This window comes from Nothoprocta perdicaria, unplaced genomic scaffold, assembly GCF_003342845.1.
Source record: "Nothoprocta perdicaria isolate Ctin4 unplaced genomic scaffold, notPer1 scaffold_15, whole genome shotgun sequence".
NCBI lineage: Eukaryota > Metazoa > Chordata > Aves > Tinamiformes > Tinamidae > Nothoprocta > Nothoprocta perdicaria.
The window spans coordinates 5,394,999-5,416,188 of record NW_020454649.1 but is presented as its reverse complement, the minus strand read 5'-3'; the positions used below and the strand labels follow the sequence as shown (position 1 = coordinate 5,416,188).

The window sequence follows — 21,190 nt, the reverse complement described above, 5'->3', positions numbered from 1 at the left end:
AAGGGCAGAAAGAAGCGACTTTGAGTATCAACATTAAAATACTAATAGTGTCCCAGCTAAGTCTGTGCATAAGTGCCTAAGGGAATGTTAATCCTCTTAGACTTGCTGTAGATAGCATCAAAGATCAAGAAGGGTTGTGGGTAGTGAGAAATGGAAAGTGCTTTTTTCATCATTTTTCCCTTCAGGTAGCTGTATGATGAGCATATTGTGACTGGGAGATTGGTGAGGGTTGTTGAGAGATTTTTTGACTAACACAAAAGAGTGTATGAATTCTGTGCCTGTAGCTTGGCTTATGGGAGGGCACCCAAGGCCTTTGATGCCAGGCCCTGCTGCTTAGGTCTCTGATTTATCAAAGGGCCACCTACTAGTCCTTGTTTTTTGAATTACTGTCTCTCCAGGCTCATGTGCCTGTTTGCCAGCACCTCTATCTACTGTGTACATACGCACAGTTGTTCTGCCAGGTATTTACTATTGTGTGCTTTCTTGTTTGCTGTTTAAAAAGTGTAAATGGTCTTGGTCTTGAACATTCCTGCATAAAAAATAACACTCCTTTGTCCTGTCCTTTTTGAGACCAAGAGGATGCTGGTTGAAAAAATGGGTCGAGAAGCAGTGGAACTAGGTCATGGTGAGGTGAATATCACAGGTGTGGAAGAGAATACCCTGATAGCCAGTCTGTGTGATCTCTTGGAAAGGATATGGAGCCATGGTCTGCAGGTCAAACAGGTAAGGAGCAAATACTCCTTTGTGTTGCATAACGTGCCTTTTTTTAGAAAGTCAGGTTAGATCCTCCCTGCCTCTGCTTTCGGAAGTTACAGTGAGTGTGCATATGGGTGTGTGTTAAATACCTGTATGTCCCCCAGCCTTTTGTATGTCAGTCTCCTTGTCTGTCTCTGCCTTTTGCGCAGGGGTATATGCACATTTACATGTAGATGTGTCTAACAGGTAACTACTTGAAATATTTGGTTTCCATTTAACAGTTGCTGCTGCTACTCTTTTTGTTTTTAATAAGATAAGCCTATTTCTGTACTCTCAATACTTTTGCAATTGTAGGTGCATAGGCTGTAAGGTAGCGTACAGTAAAGGTGCAACTGATGGATTATGATGTGGGGTATGTATTCTCATGAAAGATAACTTCATTTCTGAAAGTAAAACTTTTGCTGTTTTAGTTCTTCCTGGATGATGTAGGGGTAGCTGTGTGACATTTGCAAGGTCACTAGGTAGAGGTATTGCCTTTCATGTGAAAGGAATGACTGTTTATTTTGCTCTTTTGTTTGGAGTTGCTTGTGGGATTAGATGGAGTGTGGGAGGCTTTTATCCTTTCCTGCTTATTTCTACAAAGGAATAGCAAGAAGTAAACGTACATAACATAGGTAGATGTAGTTCAATATCTGTGTCTCCAGCACCCAAGCTGCCGTCGTATTTTAAATCTACTGTCCTTCAAATTGTATAGCAGTAGTTTCTCTATGCAAAGTTTTATCGTCTGACTCTCTCCCTTCCCTCTTGTATATCACTTAGGATAGAAGCTGTACTGCTTTCATCTTAGAAGACAGAGCATCAGTATACTCTGCTTCAACTCAGATTTGGGCCTTTCAGACCAGCAGACGGTCAACCCTACATAAGGTTAATGCTTTGGATTGATTGCAGATGTTGGCAAGCAGTGCTGAATGGCCTGTTGTGGTAGGATAAAGAGAGGCCCGATGGAGGAAGTGCAGTGCATCTAATATTATGATCCACAGAAAAAAATGCACTACTAATTCTCTCTGTACTTTGCCTTTATTAAATATGCAAAAGCCTGCTGTCTTATACATTGATATTTATTTTTCAATAATGAGCCAAGGAAGACTCTTCTTTTTCAATTGACCATAGTAATGAAGATGGCTTCCCTTCCATCAATCCATGCTTTTAGCTCTTCCCTGCTGATGAACCCTGTTGCTCCTCCACTAGCTGTGTGAGTTGACACCCTTCCTTTGCCCAGACCGTAGCAGTGCAGTTGTAGAAAGTAGGGTCTGATGGCCAAAGTAGTTGACTTCCAGAGAGTCTTGGTTGTTCCCTTGCCTGTTCTGTCCCACTGCTTTCCTTGGTCTGCCTTCCTTTCCCCCTTAGGTACAGTTGGCATCATCATTGCTGTATGGTGAATTTAAAGGAGAGGAACATTATGTTAAAGGAAATGGACAGATAAATGCTGCATGAGTTCTTGCCTTCATCATGATTGCTGACATCTGTTTGCTGCAGGATTTTCTGTTTGCTCTTTTATGTGATCTGTTGCAGTTCTTGCCACAGCCGCAAGCCGCTGAACGCCAGGCTGTGTGTGTATGTGTGCGTCGTCCCAGAACTGGCATTTTGGTTGTTAGCAATCCTGGCGGATATTTTCATGCCTTTTATTTATTTGTTTCAAATTAAGACTTGTGTTTTGGCTTTCTATGTTAGATCTGTAAAGTATATACATAAGACATAGAGCTTTTCTGTGGTTGTGTATATATATATTAATTTTTAGCTTTGTCACTAAATGCATATTTTTGATAAAATTCTTGCAACACAAATGTAACATGCTTTTGGTTTATATTCTGGAGAAAAGCCACTTCATTTCAGTAGGTCTAATGTCTTGACCCAATGGCCCTTTAGCCGTTAGTTCTTCATATTAACTTCTGTGGACCTCAGAGTTGAACTTTTAGATTTTTATTTTTACGTGTGATGGTAGTTTGTGTGTTTTTAACTTTCAGAGTGGAACTGTAGTTATTGCACTTCCAGGAAGCAACATGTTGATGTTTTTAAATGACATTGAGAGTATTGAATTGACAGTTCTTGCTTTACAGTCATGGTTTCTTTTTACATAAAGTTGTAAATGAAAATGTGGCTTTCTTATATGACTGCTCTTCTAAAATGCAGAATTCTTAAGCTTTTATTGGGATTTCCAATTAATAAAATAGCTGATTAATAAATTATAAAATGATAATTAATACTGATGAATTTCATGAGTAAATAATAGCAGTTAATGTGCTGGAGAGCCTCTGTGCAAGTACTGATACCTTCCGTGGCTTTACGGTGAATTCAACAATCTTTTTAACAAACCAGAGAACAATTTCCTCATTTTCTACTTAAGCACCAGATGTTTAAGAAAGCAACATAGTGAGTGAGACTTTAACCTTTACAGACTTATCAAGTCCTAAATAATGAACTCCAAATTTTACCTTGTAAGTTGTCTTGGTAGGCTAGAATATTGTTACTGATAAACTTTCCTTGTCCTGTCTATGTCTTGGGTTTTCTTGTTATGTTTGTAATTGCTTGAGGAACTTGAGGGAGATTTTTTTGAGGTTTTTGAGAGTTGATAACATGCATCTATAGCCCTGAATCACCGAGAAGGGAAGAGGTGTGCGAGCCTTGGTCTAAGGTGGCTCGCTCAGACTGCTTCTGTGTCTTTGGCAGTTTGTTGCTGGAGATACAGGGAGGAAGAAACAGGGAGTCCGGGTTACAGTATTGGACTGAGAGCTAGAGTCACATGTACAGCTTCACGAGGCTTTAAATGTTCTTTTTTTTCTGTCATCTTACAAATTATGAGAAATGAAACACAGCCGACAGTTCTGTTACTGGAATCATTAGACTCCAAGAGCTTTGACTGCTTTTCTTTCTGCAATTTCATCCTCTTTTGCAGCTCCTGAGCACCTGCAACTTTAGTTTCTCTTTTTTGTTTTTAACAATGACTTTAATAGGGGAAAGCATACATTAAAGCAAGCTTCTGTTATGGCTGGTGCTTTCAGTTATATACTTTTTAATGTAGCTGAAAGATTTCTTTTCAGCTGGAATCTTGTGTTTAATAGCAGCTAATATACTTTTAATTTTAGGGAAAATCGGCTTTGTGGTCTCATCTGTTGCATTACCTAGAAAACAGGCAGAAAAAAGTTACATCGGGCAGCTTCAGTTCCTCAGGTAAGATTGGCCTCTGCTAGAAGTTCGTTTAAAATTACAAGCAAGATCTCTGCAAATTTGCACTATGTGAAACTGTTTTCCTGGAAATACCCTTCCTTAATGTAACTGGATAAAGTATTCCTTTCAGAATATGAATCTGTTAATGTGGATCTGTTGTAATGTCATGAGATGGTTTGTAAACAAGTGGGTTCAATCCCATTGTTATCAGACTACTGCAGTGGTTAAGGCTTAGGTTTGAAGCATCAGCTTTAAAATGGATCTGCTGTCATAGGTCACCCTCCCTGTAACCTGTAGTTACTGCATGGCTGGCTACGAGTCTCAGGAGGGTCAGCTCTGACAAAGGTCCCATGTCACTGCCAGAGGCCCCTGGCTAGGGGAATACACCTCGGCATACAAAGTTGTCCTGCGTGCTCTGAAGTGAGTTACTCTGTCTGAAAAGCCAGCTGTGCCAGCAGGCTTACTATGGCAGGAAATAATACAGAATTGTTCAAGATCACATTAATGTCTCATATCAGGTATTGAACTGAAAATTTTCATCTCCTCTCTGTTATAATTTCTAAATGGGTAAATACAAAATGTGTTCATTTACATAATAATGGTGTTGTGGAAGTGTGAAGAGTGATGGATCTGATGGGCAATGTACTAAGTCAGATACCTTTTTGAACACAGTATTCTATCAGTGCCAGACAGTTTTTCACAGGGGTAGAATAAGATCATTTTTAGAAAATGATAGCTGTTTGGTATACATCCTAAGCCATTTGATGTCGTACCAATTCCAGCCGAAACAAATCTCATTAATGTGTTAATGCTTAGCATGTTTTGATCTGCATCACTGCCGGTGTGGCAGCATATTGGGTTATGTGTTTGAAATGGAACTATGCCACAGTATCTACTGTACTCTAAAGCTGTGAGCCACTTATAGTAAAGTGCAGTGTGGACTGCAGCTTGCATGAATCTGAGAAATCCTTTTATAATAAATCCTCTTTCTACATGCAATTTAATAATTGATCTTCTCTTTTTCTTTTTTTAATTATTGACTTTAGATTTATCTTTAGATTTGTCTTTAGATGGATTCCTGTTAACAAGCAACTTTTTCTAAATTTAGGAATACTTCTTGAGTCAGAAAGGAGAAAGTCGGATGCCAGCACAGCCATGTCACCTCTTAGAATCTCTCTCGTCCAGGATATGAGGTTTGTTTGAACTATTAAAAACGCAAACCTATGAGATTTGCATGTTTCTTTCTATGCAAAATGTGGGTACCATACAGAAAAGCTATGTCTTTCATGTGAGGAGTGGGAAAACATCTTAACGTAGGTAGTGCAAATTCTTTCACTGACCTTTTTGGAAACTATTATATCATGAGTAGATTTTAAATTGTCACAGTTTAAGCTGACAGAAGTAGCCTGACACATTTTTCATCTTTTTGTAAGTATTCTGCATGGCCTTATTTTGGGAGATGTGGGTGTAGCTTATGTTTCCCTAGTCATCGCTAAACTGGTTGCGTAGCTTTGAGCTCATTCCTGCGTCTTGGTGAGGAAGGCTGTTTAAAGAGCTTATTATTTTAAAGAATGAGTTTGCCTAACACTGAATATTATAGCATGGAAAAATATATGCAACTAACTTGTGTTAGTGTGCTTTTTTCAGTATATGAAAAATAGTAACCCACCACTTCTTAGTTTATTTTGAAAGTTTTTCTTGCTAGCATCTGATTTTTTGAGGGGTAGGAAGGAGTCGATTGAGGATTTTGAAGGGGCATGCTTGTTCTTTTCAAATGCACCATTATGACTCTTTTGTTAGAAAAGCTGCTACTGAATGTGCAAAGACAGAATTTAATTTGCCAAAGCGCTCAGCCATAAATATTGAAATGATAAGGTCCAGAATGATTCTTAAATCATGTAGCCATTGGGACTGGTTTAGAATTTTGTAAATAGGACACTGCATTGCAGATGTTTCCTTTTCAGTCTCTTGTTCTTTTTCAACTAGTTATGCAAGGAATTTGGATACTGACAATTACTTAGGTGACTCTGACTCCTGTATCTTTTTACAGTAGTTTGCCTTATTTTTTATGTTTGACAAATGTCATTCTACAGCCTAGTGTGCTGAAAAAGAATTTTTTTTTAAACACTGAGTAACAACTTTATGGTGTTTTGTTTTCTCCTTTCAGGCACATACAGAACATCAGTGAGATCAAAACAGATGTTGGCAAAGCTAGAGCCTGGGTTCGGCTGTCTATGGAGAAGAAGTTGCTCTCTAGGCATCTAAAGCAGCTACTTTCAGATCACGAGCTCACCAAGTAAGATGGTTCATCCAGAGGGACCTGGACAGGCTGGAGAGTTGGGCAGAGAGGAACCTCATGAGGTTCAATAAGGACAAGTGCAGGGTCCTGCACCTGGGGAGGAATAACCCCAGGCATCAGTACAGACTAGGGCTTGACCTGCTGGAAAGCACCTCCACGAAGAGGGACCTGGGAGTCCTGGTTGACACTAAGTTAACCATGAGTGAGCAGTGTGCCCTCGTGGCCAAGAAGGCCAATGGCATCCTGGCCTGCATCAGGAGGAGTGTTGCCAGCAGGTCAAGGGAGGTGATTCTGCCCCTCTCCTCAGCTCTGGTGAGGCCGCACCTGGAGTACTGTGTTCAGTTCTGGGCACCCCAGTATAGGAAGGACGTGGAGCTTCTGGAGAGGGTCCAGAGAAGGGCAACCAGGATGATTAAGGGAATGGAACATCTCTTGTATGAAGAGAGGCTGAGCGAGCTGGGCCTGTTTTCTCTGGAGAAGAGACGGCTCAGAGGGGATATGATTAATATGTATAAGTTCAGGAAGGGAGAATGCAGGGAGGAAGGGGACAGGCTGTTCTCACTGGTGGCCAGCGATAGGACGAGGGGTAATGGCCACAAACTGAAGCACAAGAAGTTCCGTCTCCAGGTGAGGAGCAACTTCTTTACTGTTAGGGTGACAGAGCAGTGGAACAGGCTGCCCAGGGAGGTTGTGGAGTCTCCTACTCTGGAGGTCTTCAAAACCCGCCTGGATGCCACCCTGTGCCACATGCTGTAGGTGTGCCTGCTTGAGCAGGAAGGTTGGACTAGATGATCTGTAGAGGTCCCTTCCAACCTTAAATATTCTGAAATATTCTGAAATATTCTGAACACGACTTCTATAAGTTAAGCCTGTTCAGCCGTTTAACTTCAAAAGCAAAGGGTCTTTTTCATCGGAGTGGCAGTGTGCGAAAAGAACAGAACGCACTGGCCTTCCAGGTGTCTCCATACCCACTTGTATGAGCAATTTGGGGATTCTGATCCTGTGTTAGGGTTCATAAGATGCAGAATAAGTTCTGTGCTAGCAGGAGACTTTCAACTTCAGGTTGAAATCTTCAGAAATTGCTAGGGATCAAGTCTAGTGGGGCTTAGTTCTTTGAGTCAAGCATTTCATCTTGGTCCCCTTTCTGTAATGATGAGATCTACTGTTTTGTTTACCTTGGTTTGCTTGTGTTTTCTCATGGAAAACAGCAGCTTAGCTTGTGGTTGTAGTTCTGTCACAACACAAATTGTGTGAAGGCACATCCAGACCCTCTTCTGTGGTTTTGGTTAGTGTGACTTAAAGAATGACTGTTATTTTACTTTTGTCTCCACAGCCGAGACATTTGCTTGTTATCTCATCTTAACCCATTTCAGTGCTATGTAAAATCATGTAAATAAACCACAGCAAAGCTGATTTTAAGAGAGCAGATAAATGTTGTACATGCAGTACCACGAAGGGTGCCGGGAATGTGATGGCCTCTTTCTGCATCTCATTTTGGGGCAGTAAGCTCAAGATGAAGTCTGGTCACATTTTTAAATTTTCCATCTAAAAATGCTAGAGCATGATTGTCTGTTACTTGATAAGATTGACAATATCTCAGCTTTGTTTGCTCTGTCCTCAACTGTCAAGGTTTTGTATTTATGACCTGCTTAAAAACAGATGGTTTGAACTGGTTTTGTAGTAGTCAAATATCTGACTATGAAGCTGCTGTTCTTGTTAATTCTCCAACACATTTCAAAATATTACTTATTCCTCATATATGAAGTTAAATATCTTAATGCTATGAAAAGACTCAAACGCTGAGTCTGAGAAACAAAATTATTTAGAATAATTCTTGTAGACAGAAGTTGAGGACTACATGGTGTACAGAGAAAAACAGGGCAAAAGTTGTTTAAAAACTGAAGGCTTGAACCTGGAGGAGTCCCAGATTCTGCTGGCTTAAATTTTGTCTGAAGTTCTTTGTCCCTAGTGTTTCTTACAGGTATGTGACTTTGAAAGGCAAAATTAAACGTTTGTCACAGGAACAAAATTACCATGCTGATGTCCAGAGAACATGGTTGTTATATTAACACTGTAAGCAGGAATATTTGAGTTGTTAGTAGTTGCACCAATCGGATTTCAGGCCATATTTAGTGCTAACGGTATTTATGTATAGGTATCTGAGGCTTATATAGTGATGTTCAGGAAAACAACTTGTTCAGGGAACACTCATGCTGTTTGAGAAGGTTGGGAATACTGTTCACAATCATACTGTCAGAATCAAGTGATTCCTCTTTGGGGGGCTCTCGTCATTGACAATAGCTTGAACTGAAGGCTGCTTTCTGAAGACAGCTTCACCTATGCTGTCTGCTTTTCCTTTCTTCTTGTCTCCATCATACCACCTTCCAATAAATGGCTTTGCCTTGTCCCTTGGACCCCCCCTAATTGCTATTTATTTGAGGTTTGACTTGTTATTATGTTGAAGTTGCTGGTGATGTTACAGCCTTCCTGTTTTCTTTCCCAACAGTGAGCAAGGAAAAGCTGAGGGACAGAGTGAGGACACCTATTAAGCCTGCCTCTATTTCTAAATTGAAGTTGGGCCTCTCCAATGGAGTGAAACTTCTAGATCAGGTTAAATTTGGTAGCGCTTGCCCATACAGAACAAATGATGTGAGAGGACATTCCGAAAAGGAAAAGAAAGAAGAAAAAAACACCCCCAAAAAAGAGTTTTCAACACTTGCCAATGCCCTGTTCATCAATCAGACAGATTCTGTTTTTCTAGAGCAGACTTAAACATGTCTTAAACAGTGAGAGACAGCAGTGAATATATCTATTTAAATGAAAGTGACAAGCAAAGGGCAACTTGTGCGGAAGTGACACTGATTCTATGTAATCCTGAATTCTGTACTGTGTATTGGGACAATCTAGTTAAAGATTATGGCATTCTAGGCAGTGTGAATTGAAAGTGTGTTGCATTAGTTGTCTGTGGAGGGATTAGTGCTAAGCTCAATGACATTCTAAGGATAATCATGTTTGTCACTTTATAGTTAACTTGATAGCTTTTGTTGAAACAACTAGCTGTTAGACATTGTAGCTAACCCATTCTCCTGACTTGGCTTTTGCTAAAAATAGATGGAAACTGAAATACATGTGGTTGCTTTCTAGACTGTAAAGGGACTAGCATTGAGGAACAGAAGAAACTCATGTTACTTCAGGCCCCTAGTGTCTTGATGTGCATCTCAGTTATTACCTCTCTATCTATATATAGGAAACAGTCTTTGTTTACTGTTAATCTGATCTTGCTTCTTTGCTGCTGTGGAGTTCATGCAGAAGCTCTTGAGGATGCATTTGTGAATGTGGCAGACACTTGACGATCATGGTAACTTTGGTCATCCTAATAATCTCAGCAGAATCCAAGAAATGCAGTAGGATCACACCAGTTAAAAAGCCAATGAATGGATTGTGAAACTATTGAGACCTCAGGGTAACTAAAGTGGAATTATTTTCACTTGCCTATTCATCCTGTTACCCTAGTTAAGTGATAGGAAAAATGTGTCCACAGTCCACATGCCCACAGGGATCCAATCAGATAGCTATCATTTAAAACTGTGTCCTTAAGAACTCTTGGTTACCGATGATCTTGCAAAATCATAATCACTGTCATAACGTAGAGATGGCTGAAGGGAATAACACGGATTCTGACAGCCAAAAAGACTTGATGCTGCTAGGCTCCTATAAAGAAGTAGGAAACCCCGTGCATTCAGAAAGGCCACAAAAAAATGTGTGAAGATCAGCAGAAAGCAGCTGTTTGGAAAACACAGGAGGACACACAGCCTTGTGGGCAGACTGTCTGAGTTTGAACAGTTTCAGACTGTTCAAATGCAGCATAGACTCAGTGACCGATAGGACCCTCCTGGACACGCCTGTGTGGCTATGGGCAGGCTGTGTTGGGTTAAGGCTCTCTCTTTAGCTTTCCTGAATATTAATCTCTGGTGATAGGTTTATTATGCAAGTGAGAATATCTGTGTGTGTTAATCACTGATTTGTTTTTGCCAATTTCTGGCTTGTGAGTCAGATAACTTTTTTTTATAACTGAAATGGGGGGGAATTACTGGGATGTCCTCCTGACAGGAACTCTCTGTCCATGGCAGCATCAACATTGCAAATGCCTATTTCTGTGTTTCTTAGTGGCCTGGATTCCTCTGGCCTCAGTTGAATTTTGATGCATCATGGCATTCTCCTTTTAGGATTATTCACCAACACTGTTATTAATTTGTTGCAATAAATAGCAAAATAGTGGTTGTTGCTAGCATGCAAGTGAGTAACAGAGTATCTTTCAATTAAATTTTTCACTTAAAGGCTGAGGTTTTATGCTCCTGTCAAGGTTTTTCTGCTGCAAGTCTTGCAGATGTAAACTCTTCAGTGTACTTGAATGGCATCAGTAAAGATATTGTTTACAGCTCATTCTTTTATATTTGCTAATGCCACTGCGAGCAGCCACTGGAGCTGTATTTTTGATATTTCCATGTAAAATATTTGAGGTTCTGTGTGATGCTACAGGTCTAGCGAAGAGTTTATAACCTAGGAAAATAGAATAGCAGAACTTTAGGCCACCTTTGCATGCTTGTGATTTTGGTTATTTCAGGAACTGCTTAGTATCTGGATTGAAGCTATAGCCTGTCATAATATGTTGGTTGCTGAAGGTCCTAGAATATCACCTATGATCTGATACAAGTAGATTGTCCCAGAGTTTGCCATGTTATCCTGTAAAAATGCTTAGAAGAGCTACAGAAGAGTCTATGTGCTAGAGCATTCGCCCCCGGGACCACCTGTTTAGAAGCATCTTGCAAGAACTTTTTACTTCAGATGCTTTACATGTTAGAGAGATGAGAGAATCTTATTCTAGAAAGTATAAAAGTCATTTTCCTATCTTTGATTTCTTGGGGAGGAGGGAGGGAGAGCTTTAAATGAACCCAAACCTTGGTTTTAATTAGAAAATAGTGCAAATGATTGAACTGATACATTTGAGACTTCAGGCTTGCAATGTCTCTACATTTCTTGGCAAATGAAATTCTGTTGGCTCTGCAAGTATCGCTTGTCCGTTGTAATTGCACATTCTTCATAGTTTACATAGTTTACATAATAGAAAACATTTCACTGAAAGCCTCATGTTACCATGACAGTTTATTTGTTTTGCTTTGTCAGGAAACTCTACAAGCGTTATGCGTTCCTGCGCTGTGATGATGAGAAAGAACAATTTTTGTATCATCTCCTGTCATTCAATGCAGTTGATTACTTTTGTTTTACCAATGTTTTCACAACAGTCTGTAAGTATTTGCTTTTCCTGGAATTCTGTTTACTAGTTTGAGAACTAGTTGAGTTCATACAGATTTCTAAGCACCTTTGAGCAATGTCCCTTCTTGTCCTGGTTCTGCTTTCTTCCTGGTATTCTTCTGCATGTGCTATGTAACTATTTCTGATACCCTTTCCGGAGGCAAGGAGCGTTTCTGTGTGTGTGACTGAAGGCTTTTATTTCTCCCTGGGCAAAGCAGGTGCTTTAGTGGCCACTTTGATTCATTCTGCAGGATGAAGCAGATGCACTCAAGCAATTTTTGGTTTGGACTTCTGAGATCATACTAAACAAGAGCCGTATAGGTTATTACCGAAAAAAAAGTAACAAAATAAGAATGTTAACTTAGTACATCTTAGGAATTGGACAGAGGGTATGCCTTTTGTTACTTTCTTCTTTTAATGCTCAGCAAAATTTGCCACACATCCATCTCTGAGTTTAGGATAGCCAGTTAAATTCCCCACTGAAGACTGTGCTAGAATTCTAACTCCTTTAAGTGGTAGCTTAAAAGAAAGGTGTGGAGGGATGTACCCCACAGAAACTTTTCACATGTTGTTGCTTATTGCTAATACTTAAATATGCTATGGAGCTTTCAAGTGCTTTTGCTTTACTATCTCAGGATAAGAAAGATTGATAACATTTATAAAATTGTGAATTAGGGATAGATGGTTGCCTCTGGCCCCAAGGTAAGAGCTATCCTTGATAGATCCCTGATTGTGTGAGGGATAAAAGAGAAAGGAAGCAGAAATCTAAGCAAAATACTTTTTCTTCATTACCACTTTGTAACATGAAGTGCATATATTTGCTGTATAAATGATTTGCAGAACAACTTAATTCCAACCAAATCCATGCTTGAGGAATGACTACCTATATCCATTCCTCAGCCGAAATTATAGGCAGAGAAATGATGAGAAATGACTCCATGTAGCATACTTTGAGTTTTGTGGACAGTGCTAAGATCTGGTCATCTAGATGCTGTTAAATTGTCAGTTACTTTGAGACTATCATCACCGAAAATAAAAAGGGAAACGTTTCAATTCATTTTAAAGGCCATGTGCATCAAGCTTTTAAGAAAATCCAACCACTAAATGCTTTCCTGAGGCCACTGTCAGCTAAAGAGACATTTAGGAAGCAACATATTAAATGCCTGAGTTGAAAAGCCTCAACTATAACCCACTTATGCACTATAAAAAAGGGCATCTTGCAAAGAAGCACTGAGCATTCAGATAATTGGGTTTTGTTATAAAAGCAGTTTGGTTAATAGGAAGCCATGCATGAGATGCTAGGCAATTTAAGAGCACATGTATTTCCTTCTACCTCCTAAGTCAAGTTGAACTTGCAACAAGCAAGCCCTGCAACTAGATGCTTCAGGTTGTAATTGGATGTGAATGACTGTTAGGGAGAAGAGTGTGTGTGTGTGTGTGTGTGTAGGGATGTTTACCCGTGCCTGTAAACACTGGTTAGGAATTGATCTTTGATCCACCCTGAGCTGTGGATCATGGGTGGATACATGAACAAACCTTTCTACTTCCTTGTCTGTAAACTTCGGTTCGGGGAAGCATCTTCATGATGTTTTAAGACTGGCAAACAAAGGAAAAAAAAGTTTGCACCCATTTAAAGACATTGCTCCGTATATTTCTTTGATCGTTTAATGATGTTTTACAATCAGATCTACCTCCTAATGGTTGCTTTGTGTATATTAGCATGCTTGTGTGTTTCTGATTGTCAGTCAGTGTATAGTGCAGAAGTGCCAATGTGATTAAGTAGCAGCTTTTTGAATATTGCATGATAGTGCAGTATTATCATGACTTACTTTTACCTCTCTTTGTAAAAGAGGTTACATAACTACCCTTTTTCATTTTTAAGTTGTGTTTGTCTTGTTTGCAGTGATACCATACCATATATTGGTTGTTCCTAGCAAGAAACTTGGTGGTTCGATGTTTACAGCCAATCCGTGGATCTGTATTTCAGGAGAACTGGGTGAAACAGGTGTCCTGCAGGTTCCCAGGAATATATTAGAAATGACATTTGAGGTTTGTATTGCTTGATACAAGCAACGCTTTGCTGCATGTTGCACTTGTTCAATTTTAAATTATCCTCTTGCTGTAGCACCTTGTGTTACATTTGATATGTGTGTTCTGTGAGATTAGTCTCAAATACTAACTAGGCTGACACATAGCAAATATAATCTGTGTATTTAATAACGCAGAAAGCAAAAGAACTGACAAATCCTTTGGGCAATGTAGGACAAGACTTCTGTCCTTATATCACAAGGCAAGAGGTGTCATACCCCTCTGCTTACGGGATGCAAAGACAAAAATAGTTCTTTGAATCTTTGACTCTTGGATAAACTTTGATTTAAAAATCTAAATAATCTAAATAATGCTTTGTTTGCTGATCAAAACAGAACTTAGAGAAGAAAACTATTCCTCTCCCCACCAAAAAAAAAAAAAAAAAAAGACAAGGAGAAAAGGAAGAAAAATCTCCACCTCCCTAATTTAAAAACCCAGAAGCAGTCATAAAATCGGAGCAGGAGATGACCTCTGTGTTTGATTTCTCATCTCTGCAAATTCTCCAATAGTTTATTCCTTCAACATACCACTCTTTATTCTGACAAAAATCTGTCTTTATTTTACAGTGCCAAAACCTGGGAAAACTGACCACAGTACAGATAGGACATGATAATTCCGGACTGTATGCCAAGTGGCTAGTGGAATATGTTATGGTCAGAAATGAAATTACAGGGCATACTTACAAGTAAGTGTTATCCTGATGCTTGATGTTGGATAAGTAGAATTTCTATGAGGAGCTGGCACAGTAGGACTTGTTTGCTCACGAAGGTCTTATCTCCTGGAGTTCTTTAACTACAGGCATCTTTACCTGAAGACGTAGAAAAGTCATTTGACTTCTGACATTAAGCAAGTCATGATACTTAAAATAAAAAGCTGAATTTTCAATTTGCAGATGGTCCTTTCAGATCTCCGAACACTGGTGGAAAAGATGAATTCACAGTTAAACATCCTAAAAAGAATTTGACTTGAGACAAGAAAGAAATGATTGTTTAAAGCTAGCTGCTCATCAAACATAGGTGGTATTTTATACTAAGGCTCTAAGTGCTACAGAGTGAACTTTGAACACAAGCAGGAATAAAAGGGCTTATGAGTGTTAGAATTCATTATTTGCCGAACAAAAATACTAAGCGAAACAATATTCATAGTAAGAATTAATTTATTCATGTCAAATACAGCATGGTTTGGTGACCTTTTCTTTGTCTAGAGGAACTGTTATACTCGTGTTGATGAGAAAGTGGTGGGCATATCTGCTTTGTTCTCTGTGTAAGCTTGTTTGTAGTTATGTGAGGTGATTCCATTTTTGGGTGCTGTTCATTTTTCTGCCCGTGTTAGTTGCTACCAACACTGGTTCAGAGAGAGTGATAAGGAGCAGCTGAGCACCTTTGCTGCTTAGTGTCTGACTGAGTGTCCCCATTTCAGTAGATGTGTTGGTGTTTGGGAACATAAGTGTATGTTGTTTCTTGCACCTGGCATGTAATCTACTCAGTAAGAACACAGCTATATCTCACCATCCACCTGTAGTATATATGATGGGCCTTTCCTTTCTAGCGCATTTCCCTCTGCAGCCTGAGTTGTGTGGGACATGAGACAAAATCCTTCGCTGTTTCCTCCGTGCATCAACTAGTGCAGCATTAGTACAAAATTGAATGGAAAAATGGCTTTATTTGTGCTCCCTCTGCTGGCAGAAGCGTTAACTGATAGACGAGAGCAAAGTGTTTCTTGTAACTGTGCTAGTGGAATGGGGTTGTTAGCAATTACACTTAAGTCTTTGACATGAAATTGAACCGGGGTTGGAGGACTTCATCTGAACACCTGCTTTGTTTTCAGGTTTCCCTGTGGAAGGTGGCTTGGAAAGGGCATGGATGACGGTAGCTTGGAGAGGATCCTCGTGGGAGAGTTGTTGACTTCCCACACAGAGGCTGATGAGCGGCAGTGCCGGACTCCTCCGCTGCAGCAGTCACCAAGCATGATCAGGAGGCTGGTCACCATCTCGCCGAACAACAAGCCGAGTGAGTGAGGGCTCGAGCTGCTTGGCCTCGCCTCTTGCGGAAAGCGGCTTGCAAACGGAATTGGAAGGTTTCTCTGTTTTAGGGCAGCGCTCATAGCAAACTTGTGAAGCTCACTGTTTTGAGGTTATCTGATTCTTGATAAATTAGCTGGTTACTTTGTTCCCAAACATACTTGAATTTACAGTAGAGCCTTTCTAGGATTCCCAGGTTTTTTGGTCCTAATAAACATACCTTTCAGACAAGGGCGCAAAACTGAGGGAGAAAAAAAAAATAAAAATCACATGATGCTCAAAAATCTTTCCCCCTACTGCCATGTTAAAACTGTGGTGTTTCAACTTAAACATATCAACAAACCATTCTGCTTTCACCTTCAAAGTAAATGAAAATAGAGTGATATTTTTTAGTGCCAGTAATCCAGCACGCTTTTGTCAAATCATAAATTATACCAGTGCATGGTGGTTAACTTCCTTGCAGCGTGCATTATCCCTTGTGCACAGATACTGTCTCTAATGCTGTTATGAAGTAAATGGAAATATGTTATGTTTTGCAGAATTAAATACTGGTCAGATACAAGAAGCTATTGGTGAAGCTGTCAATGGCATTGTCAAGCACTTTCACAAGCCAGAGAAAGAGGTACGGTGCTGTGTTGTCAGTGTGATGGCCCTCCAGCCATACAAATCGTGTCAATAGGCACTGGAGAATGCATACTGGAAAGCACTTTTGTTCCTTAAACAGAACAAAAATAAAGTGTTGAAGCTTCACTGATGTGAGAGTACATCTTCAAGTACCTAGTTTTTTCTGCTAACTGGAATAGTCTGTTAATTTAAATTCAATATTATGAGGCAAATTCTTTTTAGGACTAAGATTCTGCTGACAGGATTGTTGTCATCTATTTAGTGTATTCTGAATTAGCTGACTACTGAAAGGTGTGTGGATCTGTTTGCTTATTTACACATTTTCCATTGTGTTGGCTGCTTATAATGTAAAAGACCTCTCAAATACTCACAGTACACTTTGAAGCTGTGCTTGTTGTAATGTGAAGGTGACTTCTAACTGTCATAGCAGTTATTTCATGGGTGGGAACGGGGAGAAGTGCTTTTGTCAGCTCGGTAAGCTCTCTCTCAACTCAGCCCTGGTGAGCATTAGTGGAGATCCCTTGGAAGTTCTTAGTTCTTACATGTGTGTCCTGCCACTTCTTTTGCATCTACCCTTTCAAAGATCAGGGTGACGTGGCAAGTTCATGGACAGTCTAATTTCTGTTGATGCACAGATTTAAAAAATAATCCTAAAACAAGATACACTGAAAGTGTTCTTGCAAAATAGAATTTACCACGATGTACAGACAAATTTGTTGTTTTTTCTAATATTCAGAGTTTGGATTAAATGTTATTTTGGCAACAAACAGTTTGAGATGCATGCTGCAGTGGAAAATATTTTCTTAAAATTTCCTGCACAGTGGGCATTACTGTGGTAAAACTTGCTCACAATCTTTGTTGGACCTTTCTGTGACTTCTTTTCAAGACTATTGGAATCCTTAAAACTGCTTTCTTCAGCCTGGCTGAAGGCTGGCAAATTTCTGGAGGCTCAGGACTGTTAAGAACAGAGCCATACTCTCTGGGGCTGTTTTTTTGGCACTGAAATGTGACTTTGAGCATCTATTTACTTAAAAACTGGTTTAAGTAATAAATACTTGTGTCAAGTTTGTGTCCAGGCTGCCAAAGTGAGCTAAATGTTTGTGCTTTCTGTGTGTGCTTGGTAGAGAGGCAGTCTCACACTGTTGCTCTGTGGAGAAAGTGGACTTGTTTCAGCTCTTGAGCAAGTGTTTCAACATGGATTTAAATCACCCAGGCTCTTCAAAAACGTCTTTATTTGGGACTTTTTAGGTAAGTGTGAGGAAAACATATCCATCTGTGTTCCCTTTATCGCTGCCACTGTCTTGGTTGGCGTGCATAGCATACTTGCTGGAGGCATTGCAGCAACTGAATTAACATAGGAGCTTTTACCTCTGTTATTGTTGAAAGAAAGAGCATCTGTCTTCCGCCAAACTTGACACTGTACTTGTCCTGTAATTGGACTATACTCTGCTAGCAGAAGTAGTGCAAAACAGACTTCCCTAGTGAGAAAGAATTATTTAAGTTAGGTGATAAATTGTAATATGGCAACCTGTTTTTTAACTGAAGGCTGTGAAAGCAGCAAAATAGCTAGGAAGCGTCCTCATAAAGCACAAAAAAATTGTGGATCTAGTGTTCATGGTACTTACTAGACATTATTAAAAGGGGATTATAAACATATGTGTTTTAACACAGCAGTCTAATGTCTTTGCCTTAGAGCTGAATAACTCATCTGAGTGCATAAAATCATGTCTTAGAAAAGGACTTTAATAGCATTGCTGTGTTATGAGCAAGTATTTTGATACCATTTTTGTGTCATCATATTACTGTCATGTCTAAATGCAGTAGATCTTACATTTTAGCACTGTTCTGAGGAAAGAAAGTGGAATCCCCCTTTTGAAGTAGGAAACACACGAGAGTAGAATCAAACAGGGAAGAAAAAATGTAATCACTTGGGAATTTCATGGACAAACTTTGAATCTAGGTCTTTTGATAGTAATTGTCCTCTCTATAACACAAACGTTCCTGCTGACTTGCCAACTGTCAGATGTGGGTGTTGGATAGCTTTATGGATTTGAAAGACAGCTTTTGGGGAAAGCTTTATAGTGAGGTAATACAAAACTTAATGATCTGAATCCGAAGGTCTGTGAACTCTACTTAACTGTATTCCAAGTACTGAAGAATGATACTGCAGAGATTCTAGGAGGGTTGCATACACTAATGAAATTTCATCTCCCTTCATTCTTTTAAGAAAAAGCACAAACATATTATGAGACTCTTGAGCAGAATGAAATGGTTCCTGAAGAGAACTGGCAGACAAGGGCCAGGAATTTCTGCCGCTTTATCACTGCTATCAACAACACACCTAGAAACATTGGGAAGGATGGCAAGTTTCAGATGCTGGTGTGTCTTGGAGCCAGGTATTTTTTATTATTTTTATTATTATTTTAATAAAATGCAAAGGATGTTGCATATTCATAAAATTAAGCCACTCAACTGGTGTTGGCAGTGTGAACTGTTCTGTTCTGACTATTTAAGCTGTTAGGCAGTTGAAGTGTGGGAAGTTTGGAGCTGTGAAAGGAGGCAACACAGAGCACTGAGCAGCTGAATGGGGAGAGAACAGTCAGAGATTAGCATTAATAACTTCCTTCTGTACATCTAGCAGGATCTGGGGATAGAACAGAAAACCAGCAGTCATAAACTCTTCCCTGCCTTTATGAATTCTCTGTCTGCTCCCTCTTAATTATAAGAAAAGTGTAGGAGAGATACCGGAACCATGTAGGAAGCCTTTAACATACAAAGAGTAGAGCAGGGCAGTGAATTTGGGTCTGTTCAGGGATTCCAGACTTCCTGGGAACTATTCCTTTTGATGTGAAGGGGGGGGAAAAAAATAGAAATGTTCCTCAGGTAAGGATGCTTTCTCCCTAAACAAGTCTCACATGTAATTGCTCCTATTTCCCCTCCCTATTACAATACATAGAGAAGACAATAGACCTGTTTAGAATGAAAAAAAAAAAAAAAAAAAAAAATTAACTCCGCTTTATTTTTCTTTCCAAATTGTGAAATGCAACTTTGTCAGAGACCATCTTTTGCACCACTGGATCGCTCTGCTTGCAGACTGCCCGATCACAGCACAGATGTATGAAGAAGCAGCACTGATTAAGGACCATACACTTGTGAACTCTTTGATTCGGGTGCTGCAGACCTTGCAGGAGTTCAACATCACGTTGGAGGCATCCCTCGTCAAAGGAATTGATATTTGACCTCTTGTCCCGTAGATGAATATCTTAAAATTAGAAAACTGGGGTGGGGGGAGGCAACAAGGAGTCAGTCATTAGTATGCAAAGTTCTGTCTGCCAGTACATTGTATCGTGAACTCGTTCATGGCCCCAAAATGCAACTTTGACTTTTCTTGAAGGATACTCCAATAATAGTGCAGGCAAGAGGATAGAAGCTGTAAACTCAATGTAAAAAAGAGGATTTTGGTATAAATCTATTTTAGAGTTTATTTGCTGATTTGCTTTTTACACACTTTCATGTGAAAGAGATAGAGATGAGTATTGTGCAGCTTATTTTAAAGCTGCAATATTTCCTTGCCATAGAAAACGTGCAGTGAGCCTTTCAGCATTCTGTGAACTTGCCCTCAGATATGCTGTATGTCATAGACCCCAATATATACACTCCATTTCTGCTAAGAAGGTCATTCTATAGTTTTTAAACTAATCTTTTATATATTAACATTATTACCAATGTTTAATTTTTAACATGTTGGATCACTGTTCTACTGCAAGGGAACTACAAATTCTTTGTGCTTTTTTTAATAGCTCCAAAGCACTGATTTGTCAACAAATCACTTTTTCCTTTATTTTTGTTGTCAGTATTATTTTTAGTGAATTCCAGGAGACTGAACCGTGAAATGTGCAGAGATCAAAGTAATATTTTTCATATTGGTACATAATTGCACAGAGGAAATTAAGCGTGTTTTTTAACCGATGTTTTTATTTATTTAACCTATTGTTGTGTTTTGTAAGTTTGTCTTTAAAAAAAAATCTTCTATGATATAACTGGCTATGTTGTGTTGCAATTCAGAACTTACAGTGCAGCCCACTTAAATGAAAAACCTAGAATAACTGTTTATAATGAAAAAATGTTTCCACTTGAACCACCCTTTCAAAATTTATTATATGGTTGCTGCTGATATTTCTACTAACTGCAACTAAGGGTGGACCGGGGTTCCCAAAGGCCAAATGACTGAATAAAGACAACTGTGATGCAGTGGAATAATGGGAAGCCTTACTTAACAAATACTGGGACTTCAGGATTTAACTTTTCTAAAGAAACAGAAATATTTTTCCCCTTTTTCTTTTGAATTGATACACTTTGGGTCCTGTTATTGCAATCAGCTTCATTTGGGATGCTTCTGTTTTTCCATAGAAGATTTTAGTCTAGTTGTACAAAAAAAACACAAAGCATTTGGAAAGTTTAATTTATTGTAGAGCTGGAAATTGGCAATACCAAGAGGCATCTTGGTTCATTTGAAACCTCTGGTGAAATCACTTTGAAGTGCATATGTGACTTAAGAACAAGCCAGTTTTCAAGTGTCACAAATTACCATACAGAAGTTCAGGGCTGTGTATTTAAGAGGTCTTCACTGTATAAACTTATCTCAGTATTGTCTCTCTTCTAATGAGAAGCTGAGTCAAGTTTTTTCAGTTCATACAATGTTGTAGCATCTTTTCTTTATTACCTACAAATTAGTGACATCTTGTGATTAGTTTTATTTCCATAATTTATAAACATAGCACATGTATTAAATTTTTGACTATTTTTACTTTTGTCCTATTTATTTCGTTATTAAACTAAGACGTACCTTTGTCACTACTTTTTATCAGAACAAGATTCTGTTTTGATCTCATAGTAATATTAGAAAACTATAGGTGATGCCCATA

General features: G+C 39.1%; 1 protein-coding gene across 5 annotated transcripts in view; it reads left to right on the top strand.

The window, feature by feature from the left end:
- DENND5A (DENN domain containing 5A) overlaps window positions 1-20,940 on the top strand; it is a 55,487-nt gene extending 34,547 nt beyond the window's left edge. For 3 of the 5 annotated variants that reach the window (XM_026034632.1, XM_026034631.1, XM_026034633.1), the window contains 13 exons: window positions 571-723; window positions 1,516-1,620; window positions 3,840-3,924; window positions 5,030-5,114; window positions 6,089-6,217; window positions 11,405-11,526; window positions 13,437-13,582; window positions 14,188-14,306; window positions 15,449-15,630; window positions 16,181-16,263; window positions 17,390-17,513; window positions 18,493-18,661; window positions 19,321-20,940. In XM_026034632.1, coding sequence (XP_025890417.1) covers window positions 571-723; window positions 1,516-1,620; window positions 3,840-3,924; window positions 5,030-5,114; window positions 6,089-6,217; window positions 11,405-11,526; window positions 13,437-13,582; window positions 14,188-14,306; window positions 15,449-15,630; window positions 16,181-16,263; window positions 17,390-17,513; window positions 18,493-18,661; window positions 19,321-19,504 — 1,686 coding nt within the window. In that variant the 3' untranslated portion in view covers window positions 19,505-20,940. The remainder of the gene's footprint in view (window positions 1-570; window positions 724-1,515; window positions 1,621-3,839; window positions 3,925-5,029; window positions 5,115-6,088; window positions 6,218-11,404; window positions 11,527-13,436; window positions 13,583-14,187; window positions 14,307-15,448; window positions 15,631-16,180; window positions 16,264-17,389; window positions 17,514-18,492; window positions 18,662-19,320) is intronic. The other 2 variants (XM_026034635.1, XM_026034634.1) reach the window with 1 other exon arrangement.
- Window positions 20,941-21,190: the final 250 nt, after the last annotated feature.